The sequence below is a fragment of the Colletes latitarsis genome, chromosome 11, assembly GCF_051014445.1.
Source record: "Colletes latitarsis isolate SP2378_abdomen chromosome 11, iyColLati1, whole genome shotgun sequence".
Classification (NCBI taxonomy): Eukaryota; Metazoa; Arthropoda; class Insecta; order Hymenoptera; family Colletidae; genus Colletes; species Colletes latitarsis.
The window spans coordinates 18,591,700-18,617,996 of NC_135144.1; the positions used below are offsets into that span (position 1 = coordinate 18,591,700).

The window sequence follows — 26,297 nt, forward strand, 5'->3', positions numbered from 1 at the left end:
ATGTCTATACGAAAACGTATCATTAGCTCCTCGCCGGAATTCCAAAAATTTCTGGCGAATTCGAGGAAATTTCTATTTTTTTGTCCACGTATGTTAGATATGTCTACAAGTTACATTATTCGTATAAAATCAACTTACACATAAACGTCGAACGAGCGTCATTTTAAATAAAATATTTCTATTTATGTGTGTGCTTTTATTTACGATCAATAGTTATGTAATTCGATTTAAACATCCTATAAACTATACGTCTAAGTTGAAATGGTAAAAAAGTTTCACGATGACAAGGTTACAGTTTTATTTATTTTGTTTATATGTACAAAAAGTAGCGATACAGTTATTACTATAAAAGTATATTTCGTAAAAAACAAACAGTCAAATTAACTGTCGAAACGTTGATGGGACTTTTCCCGCCATTTTGCTATCTTTTATAAAAGGTATAAATAGAATCGTTGCTGAAAATTTGCATTCCACCTGGAGCATCCGAGGAGGAAAGACGTCCTGGAGTCGTACATCTTCATCATACCTGGGCCCTCATGTACTTACTGATACCACCTGATACTTTCGTAAAAGTATCGAACAGGCATCGATTCTTCTTGATACCCTGCTAGGATGTATTACCGACCAGATGTGCCAGAGGTGCACCGAACATTATGCCAGATCACGCGTACGTGAGCTCGTAGAGTTTCGGAAAATTATTAAAGCTTCGTATAATGTAAATCTATGACAATAAATGACATAATTTCAAAGAATTCTATGTGTTCTCATCATTTTTACCTTTCTTTTCCTCTCCCCATTATTCCCTTAGCTATAAGATACATGCCACCTCTTCGCAAGGCCGCCAGCACTTTGAAAATGTTCCGGGCACTTTGGAAATTCGGATGGCAAATCGCCCAAGTTTGCCTGGAATAATTTGTTATTTTTAACGCTAGATGGCGCTTATTTACCGTCCTCAAACCCTCTGGTGCTAAAACGTCCAAGTTTGTCGTGGAATAGTTCGTTACCTCCAACGCTAGATGGCGCTTATTTACCGACCTCAGGCCCCCTGGTGCTAAAACGCCCAAGTTTGTCGTGGAATAGTTCGTATCGTCCACGCTAGATGGATTTCTCGACAAACTTGGGCGTTTTAGCACCAGAGGGTTTAAGGTCGGTAAATAAGCGCCATCTAGCGTTGAAAATAATAAATTATTCCACGAAAAACTTGGGCGTTTTGCCATCCGGATTTCCAAAGTGTCCGGAACATTTTCAAAATGCTGGCGGTCTTGCGAAGAGGTGGCATGTATCTTATAGCTAAGGGAATAATGGGGAGAGGAAAAGAAAGGTAAAAATGATGAGAACACATAAAATTCTTTGAAATTATATCATTTATTGCCATAGATTTACATTATACAAAGCTTTAATAATTTTCCAAAACTCTACGAGCTTACGTACGCGTGATCTGGCATAATGTTCGGTGCACCTCTGGCACATCTGGTCGGTAATGCATCCTAGCAGGTTATCAAGAAGAATCGATGCCTGTTCGATACTTTTACGAAAGTATCAGGTGGTATCAGTAAGTACATGAGGGCCCAGGTATGATGAAGATGTACGACTCCAGATCGTCTTATCCACAGGCCACCCAATGTATTCGATTTTTACTCGACTGGAGGCACTCTATCGGATAGAGTCTATCCGGTAACATTTTCAATGCGCATGCGCGTATAACTGTGCAACACACCATCGAAATGACGTTTCTACGGACACGTTGTCACATGGGCCCTCCACACCGTTTGCCTTTGCGCAAACGCGTTGAGTCGGCAGTGTAAGGTTTACAATTCGTATGCGTGGAACTTCGTGTGACAATTCGTTATTTTGAAGGTAACCCCTATCTAAGAAAACGGCACGAAAAATGTCAGGAAAGTCGAAAGCGTTTACGAAGGAGGAGGAGCTGCTTCTCCAGGACTTCTCGCGAAACGTATCAACTAAATCCTCGGCGTTGTTCTACGGCAACGCTTTCATCGTCTCCGCGATTCCCATCTGTAAGTAAAGGAGCCGGAACCGTTAATAAATATACGATTTATCGTTATTGTGTTAACGTTCGTGCGATTTCTGGGAAATTTCAATGTATGTTTGTATCATGGATTTGAAAACGAGTAGATTGTTACGAAGAGAATGGAGCGTATATAGAGTTAACCTCTCTCGTTCTCTTACAGGGCTTTTCTGGAGGATTCACCTGATCGACATATACGCAAACTTGATTTCCTTTGTTTTAGTCACGTTAACCAGTACGTACGCTCTAGCGCTCGCGTATAAAAATACCAAATTTGTCCTGAAACACAAGGTATTGTAAATTGTGCGCCCCTGACCTCGCTGTCCCCGCGTTTTTTCAATTCCTTAATGCAAAGCGTGTCTCGTTGTAGATCGCAGTAAAGAGAGAGGATGCTGTAACAAAGGAAATGAGCAGAAAATTGGTGGAAGATAAGAAGATGAGCAAAAAAGAAAAGGACGAAAGGTAATTTCGACGTGTCAGATATTTCGGAGTAACGGTAATCGCGATGTAACGCGTTCAAATTTTTATAGGATTCTGTGGAAGAAAAATGAGGTGGCCGATTACGAAGCAACAACCTTCTCTATCTTCTACAATAATGCCTTGTTCTTAGCGCTTGTAATTGTGTCTTCGTTCTACATTCTAAAGACATTCACTCCAGCCGTTAATTATATATTCTCCGTCGGTGCGACGAGCGCGCTTCTAGCACTGTTATCGACTGGTTCTCAATAATGTATGCAATTTTGGGGATGTGTGACATTAATTGTTTATTATGCTAGATGATTTTGCGAGACTCTGTAATTGACCTTTTGATACGAGTGAATGCGTACATGTAATAAAATCATCTTTATTTATAGTAATTTTAATTGTATTATTTAATTCCTTTACATTGTAAACGAAACAATTATCGTAATATATTTTTATTCTGAGAGTACCAGCCTCGAGAAATACGCCGTTAAACGGCGATTAGAAGTTTGTAAGAAAAAGTTTGCTGCTTTTGTCAATCTTCCTATAATATGCGATCGAGAAATCAACGGATTACGCTTATTATCGAACGTTTCACGGTTGAAAAATTCATCATTCTGGCGAACGACTATATCAACCACCGCGGGTAGCTGATAATTTTAATACGAATCAATTAAACCGGGCTTTAGTGCGAATGACGAATTATAGTGAATCGCAGATTGTAATCCATTATAAACAGTCCAACGCGGGTCATTCTAATGCTTTATTTGCTTGTTTAAATTGGAGCCTTGCCAGCGTATAGCGCGCCGAAGGAAAATCCCTCGCCAAATTGTGCATTCTATTCCTGTGCAGTAGTGAAAATACAAACATTTACTTAAACGATACCAACCTATTATAGATTATTTTAAAAACGTTGAATACCTTTTGGCGTAATTAACGAATTCGTGCATAATGCTCCGTTTACCATACGTAGCGCCATTCAAAAGAGAAATGAAAAAAGAAAAGTGCAAGTCGCGACAGGCAATAAAGATAATCATTTTGTGGGTTTTCGTATTACAAGGAATTTTCATTGGTGCGATCGTACGTGTGCATTTGGCAAAGACCTATCATTTTCCTCGTTTGATATATCCCCGCATGATATTCGTATAATCTAGACGATTTTCTTTGATTATTACGCAGAGAACATTGGGAGTCGTAGTCTACCAAGAATCTCGGGATTTCCACTGGACTAAATGTCTCGAATAGTCGATAAATAATGGTTTACAACGTTTATTGTACCGTGTGGCACTTAAGCACGTGTAGTTTGGACCTTCTCCAAAAACGTTAATCCACTTCCAGACATTACCTCGGTGATTCTCACGGAGGAACCACGTTAGCCCTCTGTATTACAATGTTGCGTTTGTAATAACCATATTATCTCTCCAGTCGTCGATCCTCGATTTAGAAGAGGCGATTTGATATTCTTGTATAGGGAAAGTCGATTAGAGCTACAAAAAAAATATCACAAGACAAAATTAGACGGCACTTAAAAAATTATTGTACTATCATTTATGCCCAGTTCAAGAGTTATACCACTTAAAAGTTTACTGAATTATTTTTATGGACTTTACAGACGTTTTAAACAAAAATTGATCGCACGCAATGTCCTACAATCTTGGATAAAAATAATTTAATATTATTGTTAGTGTAGTCGCATATTCAGACGACGTTTATGTACTTTTTTACGAGGGCCAAACTAATTCCATCAATTACGCAACCGCGTGTTTCATTCTACCGATTGTGATTTAATATAAGCCTACAGTTTATGGTACTGAACAGTTTACGGTGATAAACTTTAACAGGCGTAATAAAATGTCTTTTTATAGAAGTATATCTCGAAAATACAATCCTCGAATTTAGGAAAAATAATGATAGTGAAAAGGAGAGACACAAGAAGCTGTTTGTTTATTCTTTTCCTAAATCTGTGTCCAGACCGGAAAAGACACTTTACTGGCAACTATCCATTGAACCACCTACATTTCTTTGATAGTCTTCGAGAAACTTGACCTTGCTGACGAAATCTCGAATGGAGACACGGAAAAGGACGGTCCGTCGAGTACTTTAATATATTATACAACGCAGTCCTTTCTTTGCCCGTTTTAAATAATACCTGTATTTATTTTGGTTTCCGGTATCGAATCCCTGAAACAAACAACAGCGGGCGCATAAAAATAATTTTAAAAACATTTTTGCAGATCAGTTTGTCCAACAGGATTTTATGATCGAAACAGTTAGAATAGCAAGTCTCACTTGTCTATCAACGAAGAACAAACCGGCAATCGTACGACGTTTCTTGAGGGTCAACAACCCAAACCGCGACTGTATTCGCAATTATGATAATAAGAAAATACAGGGGTATCGGCGTGGTAAGACACAAATATGAGTATTGTGAATTTTGTAGAATTGAGCCTCGACCAAATCTAACAATTTAATTGAACGAAAGATCTGAATTACGGACTTAAATGTAATCGTTTTGCAATTGCATTGTAATTAATTAGATTGTAATTCCGCAGAGTTCTGAGGAAGGGGAGGGGGACGATCTGGAAGGCGAAAACTAAAAGACGGCCCTGATTTCGAGCCTCGCGGCACCGTCTGCATCCCAGAAATAGCGGCAAGCGCCTTTCCAAAAGCTTAAGGCCCGCTACGAGTAGCGAAGCGAAGAGCAGGAGAGCTCAGGATTGGCTGGAGGTCGCGGGGTGCGGTCCGGGACCGGCACGCAACCGCTATATCCTCCTATTCGAATATTACCGCAACGGTTGCCGTTGCTCGTGACAGTGCTCGACGGACAGCCAAAACCTCCACCATACGTAAAAACCACGACGAGAATCTCTCACTCATCGCGAGTCAAGTCGTCCTGTACGCGAACACGACGACACCCTCCCTCCCGTATCAGTAGTATACACAGTGTTTTAAAGTAAACGTTTATAAGTAAAAAAGACCGCGCCACCATGGTATGTTCTATTGATGATATCGTAAGTCGTCGCCCTGGTAAACATACACGTTTTCCTACTGTTTACTTTATACTTACTTAGTGTAATAGTTTTTTTTTTTTTTTTAATTTTTTTCTCTTTTCATCTTCAACTACGTAGTCTTGCCTCGCCTCACTCTCTGTCTTTCTGTTATCTATTTGGCTGTCGTTTTTCCTCTCTACAGCGCCAAAGTCGGGCGAAACCATACTTTCGTACAGAGTTCCATAATTTGTTCCATCGTTGATAGCTCCTAGATACGCGACAAAATGTAAATGTAATTTAATAATTGAATTATTCGTTCCGTTAACGCTAGATTTACTCACTCATAAAACAATTTCGCTCACGTCGAGTGAAAAAAAGTATGGTTCGCCCGTTTGCGCCAAGGAATGCCTGCATCCACCGTTCTCGTTTCTCTGTTCTCTCTCGCACATTTATTTTCCATTTTTTTTTTCTCTTTCACACTGGTCGCCGCAATGTCTCGTCTGTGATTTATGTCTCACACATTGTTTCTGACCCTGTATCGTGCACAGTGATTGCAGCCTTAACCGGTGATCGAAATCGGCCGAGATCGCGGGTGGAAATTGTTGTTGTTCCAGAGATGCGAGGTCCTGGAAACGTGATTGTTACTTAGATGGCGAACCTTCGTCGAGCCTCCTTCCTTCCCGTCGATTCGAGGAGCCCCTTGATTCGTATGGTTTCCCCAATCGTGCTCGGTCGGTTCAAGTTACCGAATTTTGTGGAACGATTCTAAATAAACTCCTCGAACCGACGGAACAAAGAATGTGGCTCGACGTCTGACCATGCACAGTTATTTCTACTTGCGTTAAGTTCCGAGCAGCGGTGGGACTTTGAATCTTATCGTGTTGCAACACAGATTCGATGTTAAGAAACTCTTGTAAATCATGAAAGTTTTGAAACTTTCGAGTGTTGATTTAATGAATGTTCAATACTTTAAGTAAACGCATCACTGTTGTCCGTGCAATTTCATAAATCAAAGAAAATCTGTAAACATGTTTATGACATAAGAAAAATATATTAACGACAACTACGACCAAAGTAATAATGCTTATTTATTCAATGAATAAAACCTTTGGAAATTCTTTAGAATTTTAAGACTTTCAAGACTTTCAAGGCTTCGAAGTAATTAAACTCTTCCACCATTTTATTGTCTCGAAGCGTTCCAAATCCCATCGCTGGTTCCGAGCACTGTGAAACCTTAGCTCGTGATTATTATCTCATTTCGATCAAATTGCAAATCTGCTAGTCGTGTAACCAAGAGTAATATATTTGATCGTGGTTGCGAATTGCACGTTTTTTTTAATTCTTTAATCGATGTTAACACGCACGGAAGTATCTCCGATCGATTTTGTATTCGGGAGAGTCTGCTCGATCGGATTAACAAAAAAGTACCGTCGATAATTCTTGAACATCTACGGATAACCATCGACGGAAGAATAATTAATATCAATGAATTAATATTTCGCCGGAAACGTCGACGTTAAACCGTTGGAAGACGACGTCGAATTTAAATTGTATTTGTGTTCACAGGCCGACGAACTTCCCCCCGAACAAATCGCTGGTACGTAAGAGTAATTAATTCCCGATAATTCGTACGGTATCCGTTCGTTTCGACGAGAAGAAAGTCGCTATTCGGGCGCAGAGACGTTAGCGGGCTAAAAAAAGACCCGCGATCCGCCTCCTTGCTCTCCAGGATCGAATATCAACGGAGGGAAACTTGTATCGCGTTTACCAAACCGTGACTATATTTAAACTTAAGATTCATGCCAGTACGAACAATTAATAGGTGGAAAGAGATACTCGTTACAAGCGCGAGGAACCGTTGGAGTTGGCAAGTCAGTTCGGATTACACTTTCGCGGGAGATACGAAATAGTCGCTGGCTACTGATTCGCCATTTTATTTCGACGTCTTAAAAAATGCCCGACAAAATCGTATCATCGGCCAATAGATCTGTCGTCGAGCCTCTGTCGGCGTAACGTTCCCAATCGGGTGCGAGAAATCATTTTTTTTTAGAACGAAATTTACGCGACAGAGAGTGAGTTCAGTATTTGGCGGATCGTTGTTCGCGCCATTCTTGGCTTTCCGGGTGTTTTAATCCACTCGACATTCGTCGAAAGCGAACGGGTATCGTGTTTACTGGACGCAAACTAAATTTAGTATCACTCTTTCTCGCTCGTCGCTTCCCTTTCTGCTTCTTGACCCTTCCATCAATGTGAACCTCGTTTAATCGTTCCGGAAGATCTCGCGGCGCGTTACGGCCTCAACTATCTTTAGTTTCTCGATCGTCTTACGTTCGTTCTCGTCTCGAGATTTGCAGAACGCAGAGGAGACGCCGGCTTTGTTCTCGCTGCGCCAGGCATCAATTTCTGAAAAGAAAAAAAAACCACTGTTATCGGATCTTTGGGACCGCGGTAACGCTAGATTTATCGAAACCCGTCATGTTGAGGATTACATTAGAATACGGTACTTGTTTTAATTAGGATACATATTCATATAGCATTGCATTGATCAAATTCGACGCAAATTGCTAACAAACAATGTTTACGAGTTCTGTAACCGTGAGTATGGAATCTGAGGCTCGTGAAATCGAAAGGGTTCCGTAAATCTAGCTTCAAGAGCGAAACCGTGGTACGACAAACGCGAATAAAAAAAAAAAAATTAAAATAGAGCGAGGAACGAGAGGGGCCGGATAAGTTATCTCTGCTTCTACACGCCGCGTTCCCAGAGTTTATTTGTGCATCGATTCGATCGAGGGCAGCCAGCGGGTGGCTATGTATAGCTACGGAACCGAGTTAGCGCGTATCGCGTGACGATTCGATCGCGGGAATCGGATCGGTAAAAATAGAGGAAGGATTCTCCAGAGGGAAACGACTCGACGATCGAAAAATAGAAGTCTGTTGCGACGTTCCCCCGATGATTCTGCAAAGAAAAAAAAAAAAAAGAGTCAAAATTTTACGATTACTAGACATCGTTTCTCTAATCATTGATTATCTGTAAAATTGTTGCTTCGTTATCGAAAGATTACCTGGAGGACGACGAGAATAATTCCTCGTGCGACCAAAAGTTATTTTCTTTGTAGAATTCGGCAAGAACATTCTGCTTTTTTACGAGCTTCTTTACGAGAATTAATTCGATAAGTTCTCCTACGCGTTAAATCGTTTCTGTCTGGAACGGTATAGTTTGCTGTCCAATATTTTTCCAACGGTCAACGTATATGTTAACGCGTAAATTACCGTAAAATTTCATCGCGCGGATCGTCGCCAGTCGACAACGATAAATAAACGTTCTAACTAGTATGAACGATGGTGCATCAGGCCAACGGTGCTTCGAGCCAGAATCGCGGGGGTACGGAAGGGCATTAACATCGGATTCTAAATCTGAACCGTATCGTCGGGAGACTCTCAACCCGACGTGTCGACGAAAGTTGGACCGAGATCCGTTCCCACCGATTCTTCTACCTTCGCCAGAATCTTTACGTTCGAGCAATTAAAAAAGAAACTCCAGTCGCGAGTAATTTATAACATTTCTCACTCTCTACGTCTCCCTTTAATCCTTCATAGACCTTTATCTTGCCGTGCCGTTTTCATTTCTAGATTGACTATCTATTCCCCTTTCTCTCCTAATATTTATTTAGCACTGCCTTGCCAGCCTCTTCGTTCTTCCTTGAACTTCTCACACGTGTTCCCACGTTTCCTCCTCTTAGGGCTACGTCAGGACAAAAATCGAGTTTTAACTTTTGTTTAGATGACCGAAATCAATTATTTTACGTCTTTAACGATACCCTAAAGTTTATGGAAAACAAGTAAAATGAGTTGAACGTTATTAAATATAAGTTGATATGTATATTTAAGTATTGTCGTCAACGCTCATCCGTTTAATTTCGTAATATTTTTATATCTGTTCAAACTCATCATATAAAAATTATCAAAAAGTTTGCTTATATAGCTTTTTATACATTGCATCGATAAAAAAATGTTTAATATTGTTTAATAATTGCCCAGAGTATTAGCTCGATTTTGAATAAAAAAGTAAATTTCCAATGGGCAATTTAGTAAGTTTGCCTTATTATGCCTGAACGAAACTAAGATAAATCTTTTCTTTAAAGTATCCTTAAAATTAAGAAACAAATCCCGTTTGCCTATTTTTGCCTATTGAAAAGATATTAATAATACAATATTATATGTATTTTCACGTAGACAGTTAAGGGGGAATACCCAGGATCAAGAAAGGCTATTTATGTGAACATCTTGTAACGATGGAAACATTTGCGTACCTCCAATTGTAATCCCTCGAAGATCTCGAAAAATGCTATGATTATGTTTCCAGTTCTTCGCAAAGCGTTCGACAGCTTCGACAGGGAGAAGAGCGGGAGCATTCCCACCGATATGGTGGCGGACATCCTCAGATTGATGGGCCAGCCCTTCAACAAGAAGATCCTGGACGAGCTGATCGAGGAAGTAGATGCTGATAGTAAGTAGAATGGGTCCGACATTGGTCGGACAGAATTGTAAATTTTAAGTGTAGACTAACCATTGATCGGGGGCCTCGATTCTGATCACAGTCGGGCGAAATATAATCAGATTAATTTCTAGAATCTGGACGCCTCGAATTTGAAGAGTTCGTCACATTGGCCGCGAAGTTCATCGTTGAGGAGGACGCTGAAGCCCTGGAAAAGGAACTTCGAGAAGCATTCAGACTCTATGACAAAGAAGGTGAGTTCTTGGACTCTCTGTCAATTCATTTCAATATTTTCCATTCCATTTTTTCTCATCCATTTCTCGGGTCACGGCCAAAGGTCAAGTGGTTCGATTGGGTGTCTGTCTCGTTTCAAAATAATATTTTCAAGACCTCAGCCACCTAAAAAAAAACACAATTTCTTTTACTTTTAAACTAGGCAAACTGCTTAAACCTCTGCCTTACGATATTAGACTAGTATACGGATCTCAGTTCAAAGTACCATGACGTTCTGAATGTTTCAAATTCTGTCACGAGTCATTTAACGTTATTTTATCGAAGCTTGAATATTATAAAAGATTAAACGAGCACAGAAATTTAGCCATCGACGTTTGGTTGGCGATAAACTGGAGAACGAGGCGAAGAAAAAGCTGAGCGGGACCAGAACGAGGAAAAGATGTATATCGGTCGTACCGGAATAGCTCCAGTTCTTGGAATACGTAGTAAAAGCATCGACGACGTCTCGTTTCGCATGAGAATGAAAGCTGACCGAATTCGAGAAGTCTCGCAACCCACGGACCTAGATGGGCCGACGGCCAAGAATCGACCGCGTTTCGTCACAATGCCTTCGTGAATTACGATTAAGCCAAAGACTTTCGGACGTGTATTAATGCGTTAGTTCTGCACGGTCGAAATGCCTTCATCTCCCACTCCTCGATCTATAAATCACGTTACACGATCGAGACGTAATTGATTCTCAAGGGGGACCGGTTTCATAAGTTACAGCTTCTCAAACTTTTATCGCTTGCATCCCCCCCCCCCCTCCGTTCGCCAAACGAAATTATTAACGACTCCTTTGGTAAATTGCCTAAATTGAAGAGTATAAAGTTATTATGAGTTTAATTAAAATGTTTGGAACGGTAATCACATTTGTTTTAAACTCACTTTTTAAAGTGTACTAAAGAAAAATAATGATTTAATTCTAATTGTAAAGCTTGTATCGAATATGTTTTCCTCCCAGGAAATGGCTACATCCCGACTACCTGTTTGCGCGAAATTCTGAGAGAACTCGATGACCAGCTCACGGACGAGGAATTGGATATCATGATTGAGGAGATCGATTCCGATGGATCCGGCACCGTTGATTTTGATGGTAAATTTTCTTTGAAACGTTTCTGTTGCTTGTTGCGGGGCATACAGTTACGCGTGGACGTAGTTTTAATAATGGAATTGCTCACAGAATCCTTTGGTATTTTTAAAAATAAGGATTCATACCAAACTTGTGGTTATTCCGTTATGGTGCTTACTACATTTACGGGTTTTTCTTTGATGTTCTTCTACCGAAGAAGTCTCGAGACACCTGTTGTACGCATCTACAATTTATGGAGTAATAAAACTCATCGTTATTTTCTCCTGTCATAAAAGTCGTAAGACCCGTCATACGTACTTGTAATTTATTAAGTAACAGTGGCCCGCCTGTTACTATTATTTTCAGAATCTTCTTGATACTAAATCATAGAGGTGTCCAAGTTTTCCGTGCTCGCAAAACGCGCATTTGACTTTCTAGCGATTCTAAATTACGCAAGCTACCACCCGCGTCGCGATCCAACTTCGTTAAACGAGTCTTGGCGTTTCCCCGTTCGTCTTTGCTTCCTCGACGCCGAACAACCTGCAAACTGCACCGCGTATCAACATTAATTTATCTTCCGTGTAACGTTGCCAATACCAACTACATATACGAATACGATTATTATTTTTCCTCTGTTTGTTTTGGAGAGCTCGTCGTTAAATCGGCTACTTGTTAACGCTTTGATGGCCCCACTATCGAAACTTTGCATAAAGCGCTTGACCATGTTTCTAGATATTGCGATTAAATCAATATACCATTATCTTCATTATTATTTAAATAGTTGCACGCAGCCTGCGATACCGGTATTCCTCCGGAATCGATTGGTTACTTTACTCTTTCAATTGTTTGGACGAGCCTTAATATTTCACCGTGAAAATTAATCGTTCGGACAGAGTGCATTATTGAACAACCACGGCTTTCTGTTTCAGAATTTATGGAGATGATGACTGGAGAATAAACGTCCTAACTGGTGATACAGCACGCCAATTCAAAGACAATATATGTGCGACGGTCACGTTACTTCAAACTAATTTATCTGCGTGTTTCTAAAAACAAAAAATAATAATAATAATAATATACAATGCACGAGAACAGTGTTTCAAAAGCGTACAAAAGGTCTTCTCTTAACGTCATGACGCGTCTCCGGTTCTTCAGAGACAAGTTCGTCGGATTTCGAGACGGCTTCGCAATGGCTTCCGGCGTCTCAACAATGGCCTCGCACCAGATTTTCCTCCTGTTTAACGAGTGCCGCAAATTAACTGTTTCGTACACGAATCGTAATTAATTATAAAGTAACGAAATCACGTGTTTCATACACTTGCAATCACGCCTGCTAAGTTTTCCATGGACAGTATTTATTGTTGTTAATAAAACACCATTGAAAAGACCTTACCGTTGTTTCTGTTTCCGACCAGCGTTAGCGGAAGGGATTATACAAAAGCTTCTTTGACCGTTGGTTTACTCACGGCAATTTAATCGTAGTAGAATTCAGTTTTCTTATTTATTCGGGATAAATAAGATCCACAAGCCGTTCGCCTAGACTTCTTTTTTTTTTTTTTATTTCATTTAACATTTGATTTATAATCACAATAATTTGAGATTCCTTCGTAATTGACATATCAATAGTCGCAAACGTAACGTGGTACAATACTTTTAAAAAAATAGAGTTGCTAGCAATAGACTAGAAAGTTCGATAACTATATGTAATAATGGCACTAATAAACTTTGAAAATTTCAACGCGACGAGAATTCTCGAAATTATGAAAATTCCGGTGCCGCGATCGCGATAGCTCGCAAAACGAATCGTTTACGTTACTCGATTTACACTAAATATATAGCTTTCAAAAAAGTGTGTCGATCATAAATTAGGAAATAACGTATGACTTAGAATACTATACGGACACGCACAGACGTGGACTAGACTATGGTTTACAAGGAAAAAGAGAGCGTAATCGGGACTAAATTGATTATTTTCCCAATGGAGAATTTTTCTCCACTATTTTTTTTTTTTCTTTTTTTGTTACAGAGAACTTTTACGTGTTCGAATTCATTTTTAAATATCGTACCGGGACAAAATTTTACTCTGCAATTTGATCCGTGTAGTCGAACTACTTAATTCCATTAACAGCTAATTCGGTTTACCTATTAAAGAAATCGGAATGACTCAACGTGCTTTGATGGTCCTCATACTTAGAATGAGATAAAAGTTTCTCGCTTACATATGTACAATAATTTTTTTTAAACGCTGGTCTATCAATGTATTCGTAGTTTCCATTTTATCTGGAATAAGTAGTAACTACTTAGATTTAAACGTACAAGTACTACTCGCAGTACTACTTTAGTACCTACAGCACTATTTGAAGAGTAAGTAGTACTACTTATTCTTACTTAAAGTGTAGCGCTATAAAGATTAAAATGGGGGAAAATATAATCTTCATGCGTTTAAAGGTTCTGCGGATCGTGTGCGTTTACCACAATTACATTAGCTGAGCAAAATATATGCAAAATAGAAGTTAGAAAAATAAAGAAGATTTCTGATCGGTAACTTGTTCTTTGTTGCTTTTCCGGTTTGCGTACGTACCAGGGTCTTGGTTTACACAAGAGTCTGCAAATCGTCCTCCTCCAAGTCTTTGTTATCGGAGGGCGAAAATAAATGTCACATCTTGAATAAATGTGGAAATTCGTTGCTAATCTCGCGTACGGACTGCTGGTCTTCTTGGCTTTCTCCGGTTTCCTCGCAAAATATTCTGTAAAACGAAAATTACCCCCTGTCGTGACGATCGCGGCTACCCGTCGCGTTTAATACACACCTCGTGAAGCATTTCAATAAATCTTCCGAACGATATTTGTGCTCGTTATAACTGGAAGTGCGAATCACCCTTCGACACAACTCCAGATATTGCCTGCGCTGTAAAAGCAATCGCTGTGTAACATTTGCTACTCGCTTAAAAGTGAATTATGTTTTCGTATCTCGATACCTTGTCGCCGGGAAACATGTCGTACAACTGCCGCAATATAATATCGATTAGAACCTTCACGTCGTTGGTATAAAAGAGACCCGCTGTGATATCGTTACTGAACAGGTCAATAAATAGTTTCAATACGGAATGCGGCGGTGGTGGAACGTGATCGAATATTCGCACAGGATCCTCTGTAACAAAACGGCGCAATCTTATTAAAAACTTTACTCTCACGCTTTTACGGGAAAAGCTTACCTTCTCTGTTGAACAGAAGCAAAATTTTCTCGGTAAATGTCTTCGCCACCGTTTTTCCCTTCAAAGCGTCTAAAACTATATTCTCCGAATTCGTGAACTGTAAATTGTAGGACAATATCAAATTCACGAACAAGTCGGGAATCTGATCCTCTAAATCCATATCGGGCGGATTCTCTATTAAATCCAAAATGAACTCTACGAAGTCCGGTCCCAGTTGTTCTGTAACGAAATTTACGATAAGAAACAGTGCGATAAAAAGTGAAATAATACCGCGACAAAGGAATAAACTAACAAACGTAACGCATTACCTACTTTACTCACCCAAATGCGTAACTGGCATGGGTTCGCCCATTGAAAAAATCATAGTAAGCAACAACGAGGAATAATTTAACTTTGTTACGTTTCTAGGATTACTCCTCATGTCTCTGTACAGAGATAGATTTCAGATCATTAATTGAACATTGCGGGCATTTGTTTATAATTTTCTTTACACTACCTTGCTAGTTCCATAGGCAATACGCTGTTTAACATTATGGTCAAGATCACAGAATCCAAGCTGCACATTACACCGAACGACTGTAACAGCAATTGCCTAATAGTCCATCTTGGCTCCATCTGATAATACTCTATTAATACATTAACCCCATTGTATTGATCTTGTTGCAAAATATACCTAGATACATTTGCATCCGCGTTCGTCTGCAAAATCGATAAATTAGTTGTACATTTAGAGTTAAAGCAACTCAATTTTCCGAAAATATTCGTCTGAGTCGTAAATAATTACTGGTTCAAGTAGTGGATTGTTAATTTCTTAGGGAATTTCAAATGCAGTTTCTCTAAGACAGTAGTTGGAAAGTATAGATAATACAATCAATTAAAAAAAACAGCAATTACTTATGACTCAACTCAATAATATATAATGTACCAATATCGAGGTAAGTTCTTTTATATAATCGACGATAATAGATTCGTCCTCGTAAACCATCCAGTTTCTTTGTTGCGAATCTTCCTTGCAAGAGGTGAGCTCTATGAAAATTACTTTCAATCTGTTTGCATCGTACGTCTCCTCTATACTCATTTGCGATACCGTGAACGGCATTTCTAATTGCCGCAACAGTTTGTCAAAATAATGACCTACGTTTTTCGGCAATAATTCTTGAAGCCCAGAAACCACTACAGTGACTGCTACTTTAGACATTTCGTAGCTTAACTGAGTACTTCTACGTACTTGGTCCAGTAGTTGATAAGCTGTATGGGAATTAATGTCGCAAGTCGAAGCTTTGTTCTTTATAGGCGAACTATTGGGAGTTTGTCGCGCGCTGCTGTGAGAAGGACTCTTAAGAACTTCAGCCTGAACTTTCTGAGCCTCCGAGGACGATTGACGCGGTAAAGACTGTATTCTCTGATCGCTTACAGAGGTACGCCGACACTGCGGAATAACGGGTGCCTCTTCTTTTTCAGTATTAGTATGCAGCGTTGTTTGAGCAGTCATGTAAGATGTGTTACTCTGAGCAGAATTAACATCCCCTTCTTGCGCGTTATAAACGGACGAACATATTTCTTTGCTAGGCGTGGTATTCCCAAAATCTGGTGGCATGGGAGCTTGTTTCTTAGTTTTTTTATTCGCCTCTGCCTGCCTCTTCTTTTCTATTAACCTCAGAAGAAGATCCTGCTTGTCCAGCTGCAACGATCCAGTCTGCTTTTTACTCTCTACCTTAACGTTCTCGATACAGTCTTCCAAAAATTCGATCAACGTTTGAGACGGTACCTAAAAATTATTTGATTTTGTAAGGTTCTCGATCGTTTATTGTAAGATTGTCAAACGTGTACCTTTACAGTAGTGACATAATTAGAGGGTATATATCCGATGAGTCCGTTTCTGTCGACCACCTGCCACCAATTCTTCTGTTTGGTATTAGTTTGATACAAAATAAAATAGTCACCCTCTTGGAAGCTAAGGGTTTTTGCGAACGTGGCCTTGAAATCGTAGAGGGCCTTAAGCATTTCATAGTTTTCTACGTGTAGTAAAACGACGACGTTAAAAAGGGGTCATTTTTACGTGATACCGTAGATTTTGACGGTTGCAGATTGATCGATCACCGACTCACCTAACCTCACAGAATTGTCACCCATGATCGCAAACTGAAACGGAAAGCGATATTCGTTCTCGATGAGACAACGCCCAGGTGAAAAGTAAACGGGCCGAGAACTGCCTACCACCACTCGCTAATTTCACTTTCATTCGTGCTCGACATTACTTTTCTGCAGTGTCCTTTTTTGTCAGTAAACTATATACATAAATGCCTTGGAGGGGCCCTCTATAACACAAGATTGGCGTATCCCAAGTCAGTGTGGCCAGATCTAGCATAATTCAATGCATCGACGTCGACATTAGTAACGACGAACTTCCTTAGTGTTTAACGGAGTGGTGGGGAAAGCCGACATATCGTACCGCACGAGCCACATGTTACGCTAGGTCAGCACCTCACGAAACTTCGGGAATTCGATAAAGAACGTGAATGAAAGCCTTTCCTTCTTGCTCTTGAACAGTCGAAGTCCGTCTTTGCGGCATGCAATTTCGAATCTCAACGGCGCAGGCATTTTTACGTTTCAAGTTATAGCTATACATATAGTTCGAAACGTAAAAATGCCTGGGCCACAATTAGCATACAATTCGAAATTGTATGCTGTGAAGATGGACTTCGACTGTTCAAGAGCAAGAAGGAAAGGCTCCCATTCACGTTCTTTATCGAATTCCCGAAGTTGCATGAGGTGCTGACCTAGCGTAATATGTGGTTCGTGTGGTAGGATATGTCGGCTTTCCCCACCACTCCGTTGAACACTAAGGAAGTTCGTCGTTACTAATGTCGACGTCGATGCATTCAATTATGCCAAATCTGGCCATACTGTGCAGTAGCATATGCCTGCTATCCCTACCATTGCGTTAGACGCTAAGGAAGTTCGTCGTCACTATTGTCGATTTCGATGCACTCAATTATGCCAAATCTGGCCACCGGCCACACTGCGCCCATGTAGAAATAGTGCAATATCGTGTAACATTCAGCAATGAATCTCGTTAAAAAAGACTAACCGATTAGCTGAACAATTATGTTTTACATTTAAGTTCTTCAATACTAAAAATATTATGTTCCTTATATTTCTATTAAGCTAAAATTTGGAGAAAACTAAAATTACTGAAAACTAAGTAATTTTCTAGTTTTAAATAACCTGTTAATACATACCAATATAGCTTGCGTAAGTAAATAAAATTTTGTAAATCCGAATAAACGAACGTGTTAATTAATATCGGTACATATTTAGTTTTTGTTACATATCAGAAAAATGTACAGTTATTCACGAAATTAAGCGTACAGCTACGTTGACTTTCATTTGTTTTTATTGAAAATTATATATTTTTTACATAGAATCATTAAATAAAGTACGTAGAATATATATGTTTATAAAAAATATCCTGTAAACAAAACTAGAAAAGAAAAATAGTGTTGATAGTTTCTTAAATGGAAAGTGGTATTAATTTTTTAAATATGTATAAATAAATATATAGAAATGTATATGTTATAATTAATGTGCTTTGATATATTCTTGAATAGAAAATGTTGGAATTACCACGTATAACAAGGTCACTGAGGATGTTTACAAACCTTGGACGTATTAAAAGTATAACTGAATTGGAACCAAACAATTTATTTAAAAAACATGAAGAACAATCTAACTACTTAAAAAGGTATTTCTTTACTTAATGCCTAGTAAATTCTATATATGGAAATATAATATATTTCCTATATAATTCTATATATGGAATTTTGTTATTTATTACAATTGTCATAATATATCTACATTTATGTATAAAATAGAACACTGAAATGGCAGGATTTAGATAAATTTCTATCCAAAGAAGTTATGAGTCTTATGAATAAGTTACGTCAACTTGCTGCACAAGCACTTGGTATGTAATTATTTACAATGATAAAAGGTGAAAAGATATTGTTCATTTATTATTATTTTAGGTGAATACTCTTCTGAACTCTTAAATGAGTTTACAATATTTATATTATGTTTGTTGATGGATGAAAAAATGATAACAGAGAAGAAATTTAAGATTTTAAATGAAAAGGCAGGAAATTTAACACTTGAGATTGCTCATAAAATGATGGATGTAAGTATATATCTACTTGTGTGATTTTTAGCAATATAATATTAACTCCTGTAATATAGTCAAAAACTATGTATACATAAAAAGTACAAACAATATTTGTCTCATTGTATACATCTTTTTTAAAATATTTTTCCTCATTCTAATAATAATGTTGCAAAAAACTTCATTACATAACAATTATTGTACACAACTTTTGAAACATTGTTGTACAATCAGTACTAAGTCGATTTTACTTAGTATACAAGTATTTAACATACCCAACTAATTACCATTGGTAATTTGCTCATGTTGTAAATTTTATTTATTTTCTATAGGTAGTATTATTAATTCAGAAAGTAATAAACAAAGATACACTAGAACTTTTAAAAAACGGAAACAAAAATGTTAATAATACTGAAATATTAGAAACTGACTTATTTGGTACAAAATTAGTCTACAAACCTGCAAGAGCAGTGTGGCCTGATACTGCAATGCTTCGTAGCATGCATTTGAAAAATACAAATCAGACTACCAATAATTTTACAATGAAATATAAAAATGAAACCACAAAACCGTGCAAAACTGAGGTACATGTGAAATTTTTTTATTTCATTTGTTTTTTAAAATATTTCAATTATCGTTATATTTTGTTTCAGTTTGATAAAACAATATACAAAAGAGGTTTGAAGTTATGTTACAAAAAATTTTGCGCAGATTTTACTTTTCAGAATTTTGTAAGATTAATAATCTCCAAATTAATATATTGCGAAAGTCAAAACGAGCTATTAGATTTTTTAGGTTCAGAACATATAGAATTTATCGAGTATATTATACAGCATCAAAAAAGTATTATAGCTTATCATAGTAGTTCGAAAACACAAAAGCAATCTAATATACAGAGACCTGTTATTAGTGGTCAAATAACTGTACAATCTGAAAAAGAAAAGTATTTAAACAAACAAATACAGAAAAAGGAAAAAAAATTAAACAAAATATCAAGTAAACGAGAAGAAAAAGATGCTTTAGAAGAAAATGACATTCTATCATTTAATTTGTACTGTACGAAGCTGGAAGCATTAAACGAAATGCATACACCTGTATTAAGGCGAGAAATTGCTTTAGATAGAAATATACAAGAAAAATTTCCATTTGTATTTGATTCTAATGTAACCAGTAGATGTACAAGCAGTTTCATATCAGAACAAAAAATCATGCTACCACAAAATGTTGTGAGAAAAGATTCATCAATGTGTGAAGAAGTTCACATACCAATTTCAGAATTGCAACCAATTGATATTAATTACAAATCTGTTACGATATCCTCATTAGATGACATTGGACAAGTGGCTTTTAATGGTGTAACATGTTTAAATAAAATACAAAGCATAGTATTTGATGCAGCATATCATACTAACGAAAATTTATTAATCTGTGCTCCAACCGGCGCAGGTAAAACTAATGTTGCTATGTTAACTGTTGTACATCAAATAAAACAGCATATAGAAAATGGCCAAGTAATGAAAAACAAATTTAAAATAATTTATGTTGCACCTATGAAAGCTTTAGCAGCAGAAATGACAAAAAATTTCGGTAAAAGACTCGAATGCCTTGGTATATCAGTTCGAGAATTGACTGGAGATATGCAATTAACCAAGTCAGAAATTCAACAGACACAAATGATTGTTACTACACCAGAAAAGTGGGATGTTCTTACTAGAAAAGGTACTGGAGATATCTCTCTAACTAGCATCGTGAAATTGTTAATTATTGATGAAGTACATTTATTACATGGCGACAGAGGACCTGTGGTTGAAGCATTAGTTGCTCGAACTTTAAGACAAGTAGAATCGTCGCAAAATATGATTAGAATTGTTGGACTGTCAGCAACTTTACCAAATTATTTAGATGTTGCAAGATTTTTAAGAGTGAATCCGTACATAGGACTTTTTTATTTTGATCATCGATTTCGTCCAGTACCGCTTAGTCAGACATTTATTGGTGTAAAAGCAACAATGCCTTTACAAGAACAGAGTCATATGGACCAAGTATGTTACAATAATGTTGTGGATGTAGTACGTAAAGGACACCAAGTTATGATATTCGTGCATTCGCGTAATGCTACTGTCAGGGTGGCAAATGCACTGAAGGAGTTGGCACTGCAAAATGATACGTTAAAATTATTTGCACCTGAAGGCCATGCAAAATTTACAAGTAAAGCTTTTAGTAAATCGCGTAATCAGCATCTAATTGAATTATTTAATAGTGGATTATCAGTGCATCATGCTGGGTTATTACGTTCAGAACGAAATTTAGTTGAGAAATATTTTGCTGAAGGATTAATTAAAGTATTAGTTTGCACATCAACACTAGCTTGGGGCGTAAATTTACCTGCACATGCAGTGATAATAAGAGGAACAAAAATATATGATTCAAACAGAGGTTCATTTATTGATTTGGATATACTAGATGTTTTACAAATTTTTGGACGAGCTGGTAGGCCACAGTTCGACACATCAGGCGATGCTGTTATTATTACTTCCCATGATAAATTATATCACTATTTGTCATTATTAACAAATCAAACACCTATTGAGAGTAATTTCATTAAATACTTAGCTGATAATTTGAATGCTGAAATTGCATTAGGTACAATATCAAATGTAGAAGAAGCTATAAAATGGCTAAGTTATACTTATTTGTTTGTTCGAATGAGGATGAATTATCATGTGTATGGTATTCCTGCTCAAAAAATTTTAGATGACCAATATTTAGAACAAACAAGGAGAGAACTAATTGATATAGCAGCCAGAAAATTAGATGAAGCTAAAATGATTCGATATAATTTAAATACTGGTGATCTTAATACAACAGATCTAGGACGTATTGCAAGTTATTTCTACCTTAAATACGATACTGTTGAAATTTTCAATGGATTGATGAAACCAATTATGAGCGATGCAGAAATACTTGCAATGATATCTCTAGCTCAAGAATTTCAACAATTAAAAGTAAGAGATGAAGAAATTGAAGAATTGGAAGATTTGTCTGCGCAATATTGTGAACTTATACCACGTGGCGGTTGCGAAAATGTACATGGTAAAGTGAATATTTTGCTGCAAACATATTTATCACGTGGTCGGATTCATTCGTTTTCATTAATATCAGATCAAGCATATATTACTCAAAATGCATTACGTATATGTCGAGCATTATTTAAAATTATGTTAAGAAAAAATAATGCAATAATGTCTGGACGCATATTAGAAATGTCAAAAATGCTTGAATTGCAACAGTGGAGTCATACACATCCACTGTGTCAATTTTCTTGTTTATCTTCAGAAATTATTGATAAACTAGATCACTATGACCTGACAACTGACAAATTGTGTGATATGGACGTCAAAGAAATTGGAGATATTTTGCGTAATCAGAAAGCAGCAGTATTAGTAAAGAAATGTTGTGAAGAGTTACCTATGTTAGAAATGGATTACAGTTTACAACCTATTACTCGAACAGTTTTAAGAATACGTTTGAAAATATATCCCCAGTTCCACTGGAATGATAGAATTCATGGTAAAACCTCTGAACCTTTTTGGATATGGATAGAAAATCCAAATAATAATAATCTTTATCACCATGAATATTTTGTCATGACAAAAAAAATGGTTTGCAGTAATCTTGAACAAGAACTTGTAATGACTATACCGTTGGTAGAACCATTACCTTCACAGTACATAGTAAAAGTAACAAGCGATCGTTGGTTGGGTTGTGAAAGTATGTTACCTCTAATGTTTCATGACTTAATTTTGCCTGAAATATATCCTCCGTACACTGATTTGTTGGAATTACAACCACTACCAATAAAAGCATTAAAAGAACCAGCATTTGAAAAGATCTACAAATTTTCTCATTTCAACCCAATACAAACACAACTTTTTCATTGCTTGTACCACACAGATAACAATGTCCTTTTAGGAGCTCCAACTGGTTCAGGAAAAACAATTGTAGCAGAAATTGCTATGTTTAGAGTATTTAAAATATATCCCAACCAGAAAATTGTATATATTGCACCTCTAAAAGCTTTAGTTAGAGAACGAATAAAAGATTGGAAAATTAGATTTGAAGAACAACTGGGGAAAAAAGTAGTAGAATTAACTGGAGATGTGTCACCCGATGTTAAAGTTATAGCCAGTGCAAATATTATTGTAACTACACCAGAAAAATGGGATGGTATCAGTAGAAGTTGGCAGACAAGAACTTATGTAAAAAATGTTGCACTTATAGTTATAGATGAGATCCATCTCTTAGGAGAAGATCGTGGTCCTATATTGGAAGTTATTGTTTCAAGAACTAATTTTATCTCTTCTCATACTTTAAAAAAATTAAGAATTATTGGACTTTCTACAGCATTGGCTAATGCAGTGGATCTAGCTAATTGGCTTGGTATTCAAGAAATGGGTCTCTATAACTTTCGTCCATCTGTACGGCCTGTACCGCTAGAAATTCACATAAACGGATATCCTGGAAAGTATTATTGCCCTCGAATGGCAACAATGAATAAACCAACTTTTCAGGCAATTAGACAACATTCACCGTCCAGTCCATCTCTTGTGTTTGTTTCATCGCGTAGACAAACGCGATTAACCGCATTGGATTTAATCGCGTATCTTGCAGCGGAAGATAATCCGAAACAATGGCTACACATGCTCGATGAAGAAATGAACAATATTTTAAATCATGTACGAGATTCAAACTTGAAACTTACACTTGCTTTTGGAATTGGTATTCACCATGCTGGTCTTCAAGATAAAGATAGAAAAGTTGTTGAAGAATTGTTCGTTAATAATAAAATTCAGGTATGCCTTTAAAGTGCTTAATAAATCTATTAATAATTTTGTTTACTTTATTTTATAACTAGTCAATTATCTCTTTATTTCATTATGAAAGACTGATAACGTCTATATTTTTCAACAAAGTTGAGAATATTCGAATACCATGTATTTTATAAAATTATTATTTAGGTGTTGATTACTACAGCTACTTTGGCTTGGGGTGTGAATTTTCCTGCTCATTTGGTAGTAATAAAAGGCACAGAATATTACGATGGTAAAACAAAACATTATGTGGACATGCCAATTACAGATGTACTTCAAATGATGGGTCGTGCGGGTAGACCTCAGTTTGATGATTCCGGAGTGGCAGTTGTTTTAGTACACGATTTAAAAAAGAACTTTTACAAGAACTTCTTGCATCAACCATTCCCAGTAGAATCAAGTTTATTGGGAGTGTTACCAGATCACATAAATGCAGAAATAGTTGCTGGTACAATTAAAACTAAACAAGAATTTTTAGATTATTTAACGTGGACCTATTTCTTCAGGAGATTACTAAAAAACCCTGTATATTATAATTTAAACACTTTGGAACCTCATACAATTAATCAGTATTTATCATCTTTGCTGGATGGTACAATAAAAGTGTTAATGGATTCGCACTGTATTGAATTTGACGAGGTATACAGTATTACGTTTATGTTGTTGATTTATTATTATAAAATATAGCCTATATTATATTTAAATTAAAAATTACTTGCAAAGTTATAACATTAATAATTATACTTTTGATTTTCTACTTTTTATTGTGTTAAAATTAATATTATTAATTCTAGAGTGAACAAATATTAATACCAGTCTCAATGGGTAAAATAGCATCATTTTATTATTTGTCGCATCATACTATGTTGATGTTTGAGCAATCATTACAAGAGTCTCTTACACTGAACGAATGTCTACGTATTTTATGCAATTCTTATGAATACAATGAATTGCCAGTCAGACATAATGAAGATTTATTAAACGAGTAAGTTAAAGTTTTAACTTACAAAAAAAAACAAAAGATTTTAAATTCTGAGTTTGTTTCAATATGTGTAATTATTTAACAGGGAATTAAGCAAAATGTGCCGTTACCCAGTAACTAACTATACATATGATTCTCCAAATACCAAAGCATTTCTATTACTTCAAGCATATTTTTCGAGACTTCCGATGCCATGTGCAGATTATATTACTGACTTAAAGTCAGTTCTTGATCAAGCAATTAGAATTATTCAAGTATGTATAATTATGTAACGTATATATTTTATATTTGTAATTATTTCAATGAAACCTAAGTCAACATTATAATGTCTAATTATTTACAGGCAATGATAGATAGCGTTGCAGAACATGGATGGTTGGAAAGTACACTTATGATAATTCATTTACTTCAAATGATTATTCAAGCTCGATGGATAGATGAATTTGCTATTACTACATTGCCTCATGTACATTCAGAACATTTGCAGTTATTTTTACCTATATCAAGAGTACTTCCAGTATTATGCGTTAGAGTGTACGATAAATATAATTTACTTTTAGCAGCACTTGAAAAAGAGTTTCAAGAAAATGAAATACATCAGGTAAATATGACGGATTTCCATACTATACATTATTTGCTTTGTTTCAGACACACAAATCTGAAAAGAAACTTAAGTTTTATCACTATACTCCATGATAAGATTATTTAATATGTTTGATAATTATTAGTTAACCCCTTGCACTATTTTCACGAGTCGAACTCGTAAATATCGATATTCCATCGATCGACATATCGTGTTTCAAGTTTCGATATTAGGGCTCGTTCCGATCAATCGGGCGTATGAGTTAAGCACGGTTTCTTTCGAATTTCAGCGTAGTGCAAGAGGTTTTAATTACAAATTCAGAACAATAAGTCTCATAATAACTTTGACGATAATTTAACAGATACATCAAGTAATCCGAGAAATGCCAATACTCTGCATTGATTTAAGTTTGGAAGGTTATTGGTCCGATGGAACTATACAAAAGCCTATATTATTGCAATCCAACAAACCTATAACTCCTATAGATATACATAAAGATAAAGACTATACATTAAGTATTGGCATGAAAAGAAAAAATAAATCTAATAATTTGAAAGCACATTGTCCCATGTTCCAAAAAGGGAAGGATGAATGTTGGTTTTTAGTTTTAGGCAGCATTTTTGAAAAAGAGTTATGGGCTTTAAAACGTGTTAGTGGCATAAATCATCAACGGAAATATCATCAATTACAATTTACAGCACCATCAAAATTAGGTAATTTTATATATATATATATATATATATATGTTTATATATCAGTATGGATTTTTTTTTTTTTATAAATCACAAATTCTTTGGTAAAAATAACTAAATTTTTTTTTTATTTAAAGGTCAAGTGACATTAACATTTTATTTAATGTCCGATTGCTACATGGGACTGGATCAGCAATATGATGTACATATAAATGTAATACCTTAATTAGATACAAGTAAGCGAGTGCTCAAGACTGCATTTTTGAAGGTGATATATATATGTATATTTGATTTTACTATATTAATTTACTTTATAACAAGTAAACATAAATATTTTTAAGAAATGTATAGTTATATGAAGTTACATGAAGTTTATAGTTATATAAATAAAATATTTTTAAGAAATTTATAGTTATATGAAGTAATATTTATGGAACTCGTTTTTAATATCTGGGGGTGCTTTGATTAAAATTA

General features: G+C 36.5%; 4 protein-coding genes and 1 long non-coding RNA gene across 8 annotated transcripts; 3 read left to right on the plus strand and 2 right to left on the minus strand.

Annotated features, from left to right (window-relative positions):
- The first annotated feature begins 1,763 nt into the window (after positions 1-1,763).
- Positions 1,764-2,886, plus strand: LOC143348548 (translocon-associated protein subunit gamma). The gene is made up of 4 exons (XM_076778864.1): positions 1,764-2,018; positions 2,193-2,320; positions 2,400-2,491; positions 2,560-2,886. Exons 1-4 carry the CDS (start codon positions 1,889-1,891, stop codon positions 2,756-2,758), a joined length of 549 nt encoding a protein of 182 aa, XP_076634979.1. The 5' UTR covers positions 1,764-1,888; the 3' UTR covers positions 2,759-2,886.
- Positions 2,858-9,848, minus strand: LOC143348550 (uncharacterized). 2 transcript variants are annotated; one of them, XR_013080786.1, is made up of 3 exons: positions 8,544-9,848; positions 5,559-8,437; positions 2,858-4,672 (listed from the first exon to the last, which is right to left on the minus strand). It is a non-coding gene; the product is annotated as an uncharacterized LOC143348550 (long non-coding RNA). The 2 variants fall into 2 exon arrangements; XR_013080785.1 differs by having other exon boundaries at positions 5,559-9,848.
- Tpnci (troponin C type I) lies at positions 5,195-12,709 on the plus strand. Of its 2 annotated transcripts, none has more exons than XM_076778865.1 (6): positions 5,195-5,502; positions 7,048-7,078; positions 9,845-9,988; positions 10,111-10,230; positions 11,214-11,345; positions 12,251-12,709. In XM_076778865.1, exons 1-6 carry the CDS (start codon positions 5,479-5,481, stop codon positions 12,277-12,279), a joined length of 480 nt encoding a protein of 159 aa, XP_076634980.1. In that variant the 5' UTR covers positions 5,195-5,478; the 3' UTR covers positions 12,280-12,709. The 2 variants fall into 2 exon arrangements, with proteins under 2 accessions (XP_076634980.1, XP_076634982.1); XM_076778867.1 differs by having other exon boundaries at positions 5,225-5,481.
- A 130-nt stretch (positions 12,710-12,839) lies between these two features.
- On the minus strand, positions 12,840-17,065 carry LOC143348547 (NCK-interacting protein with SH3 domain). Of its 2 annotated transcripts, XR_013080784.1 has the most exons (10): positions 16,645-17,065; positions 16,367-16,551; positions 15,462-16,304; positions 15,033-15,235; positions 14,858-14,961; positions 14,537-14,755; positions 14,300-14,472; positions 14,132-14,229; positions 13,903-14,068; positions 12,840-13,601 (listed from the first exon to the last, which is right to left on the minus strand). XR_013080784.1 is itself a non-coding variant. In XM_076778863.1 (9 exons), exons 1-9 carry the CDS (start codon positions 16,667-16,669, stop codon positions 13,978-13,980), a joined length of 1,941 nt encoding a protein of 646 aa, XP_076634978.1. In that variant the 5' UTR covers positions 16,670-17,065; the 3' UTR covers positions 12,840-13,977. The 2 variants fall into 2 exon arrangements, 1 of the variants encoding a protein (XP_076634978.1); XM_076778863.1 differs by having other exon boundaries at positions 12,840-14,068.
- A 495-nt stretch (positions 17,066-17,560) lies between these two features.
- Positions 17,561-26,285, plus strand: Obe (activating signal cointegrator 1 complex subunit obelus). The gene is made up of 12 exons (XM_076776678.1): positions 17,561-17,791; positions 18,148-18,281; positions 18,412-18,503; positions 18,565-18,713; positions 19,028-19,279; positions 19,349-23,548; positions 23,714-24,205; positions 24,361-24,551; positions 24,634-24,802; positions 24,892-25,149; positions 25,493-25,844; positions 25,961-26,285. The coding sequence occupies exons 2-12, from the start codon at positions 18,151-18,153 to the stop codon at positions 26,047-26,049; spliced, it is 6,375 nt and encodes a 2,124-aa protein (XP_076632793.1). The 5' UTR covers positions 17,561-17,791; positions 18,148-18,150; the 3' UTR covers positions 26,050-26,285.
- Positions 26,286-26,297: the final 12 nt, after the last annotated feature.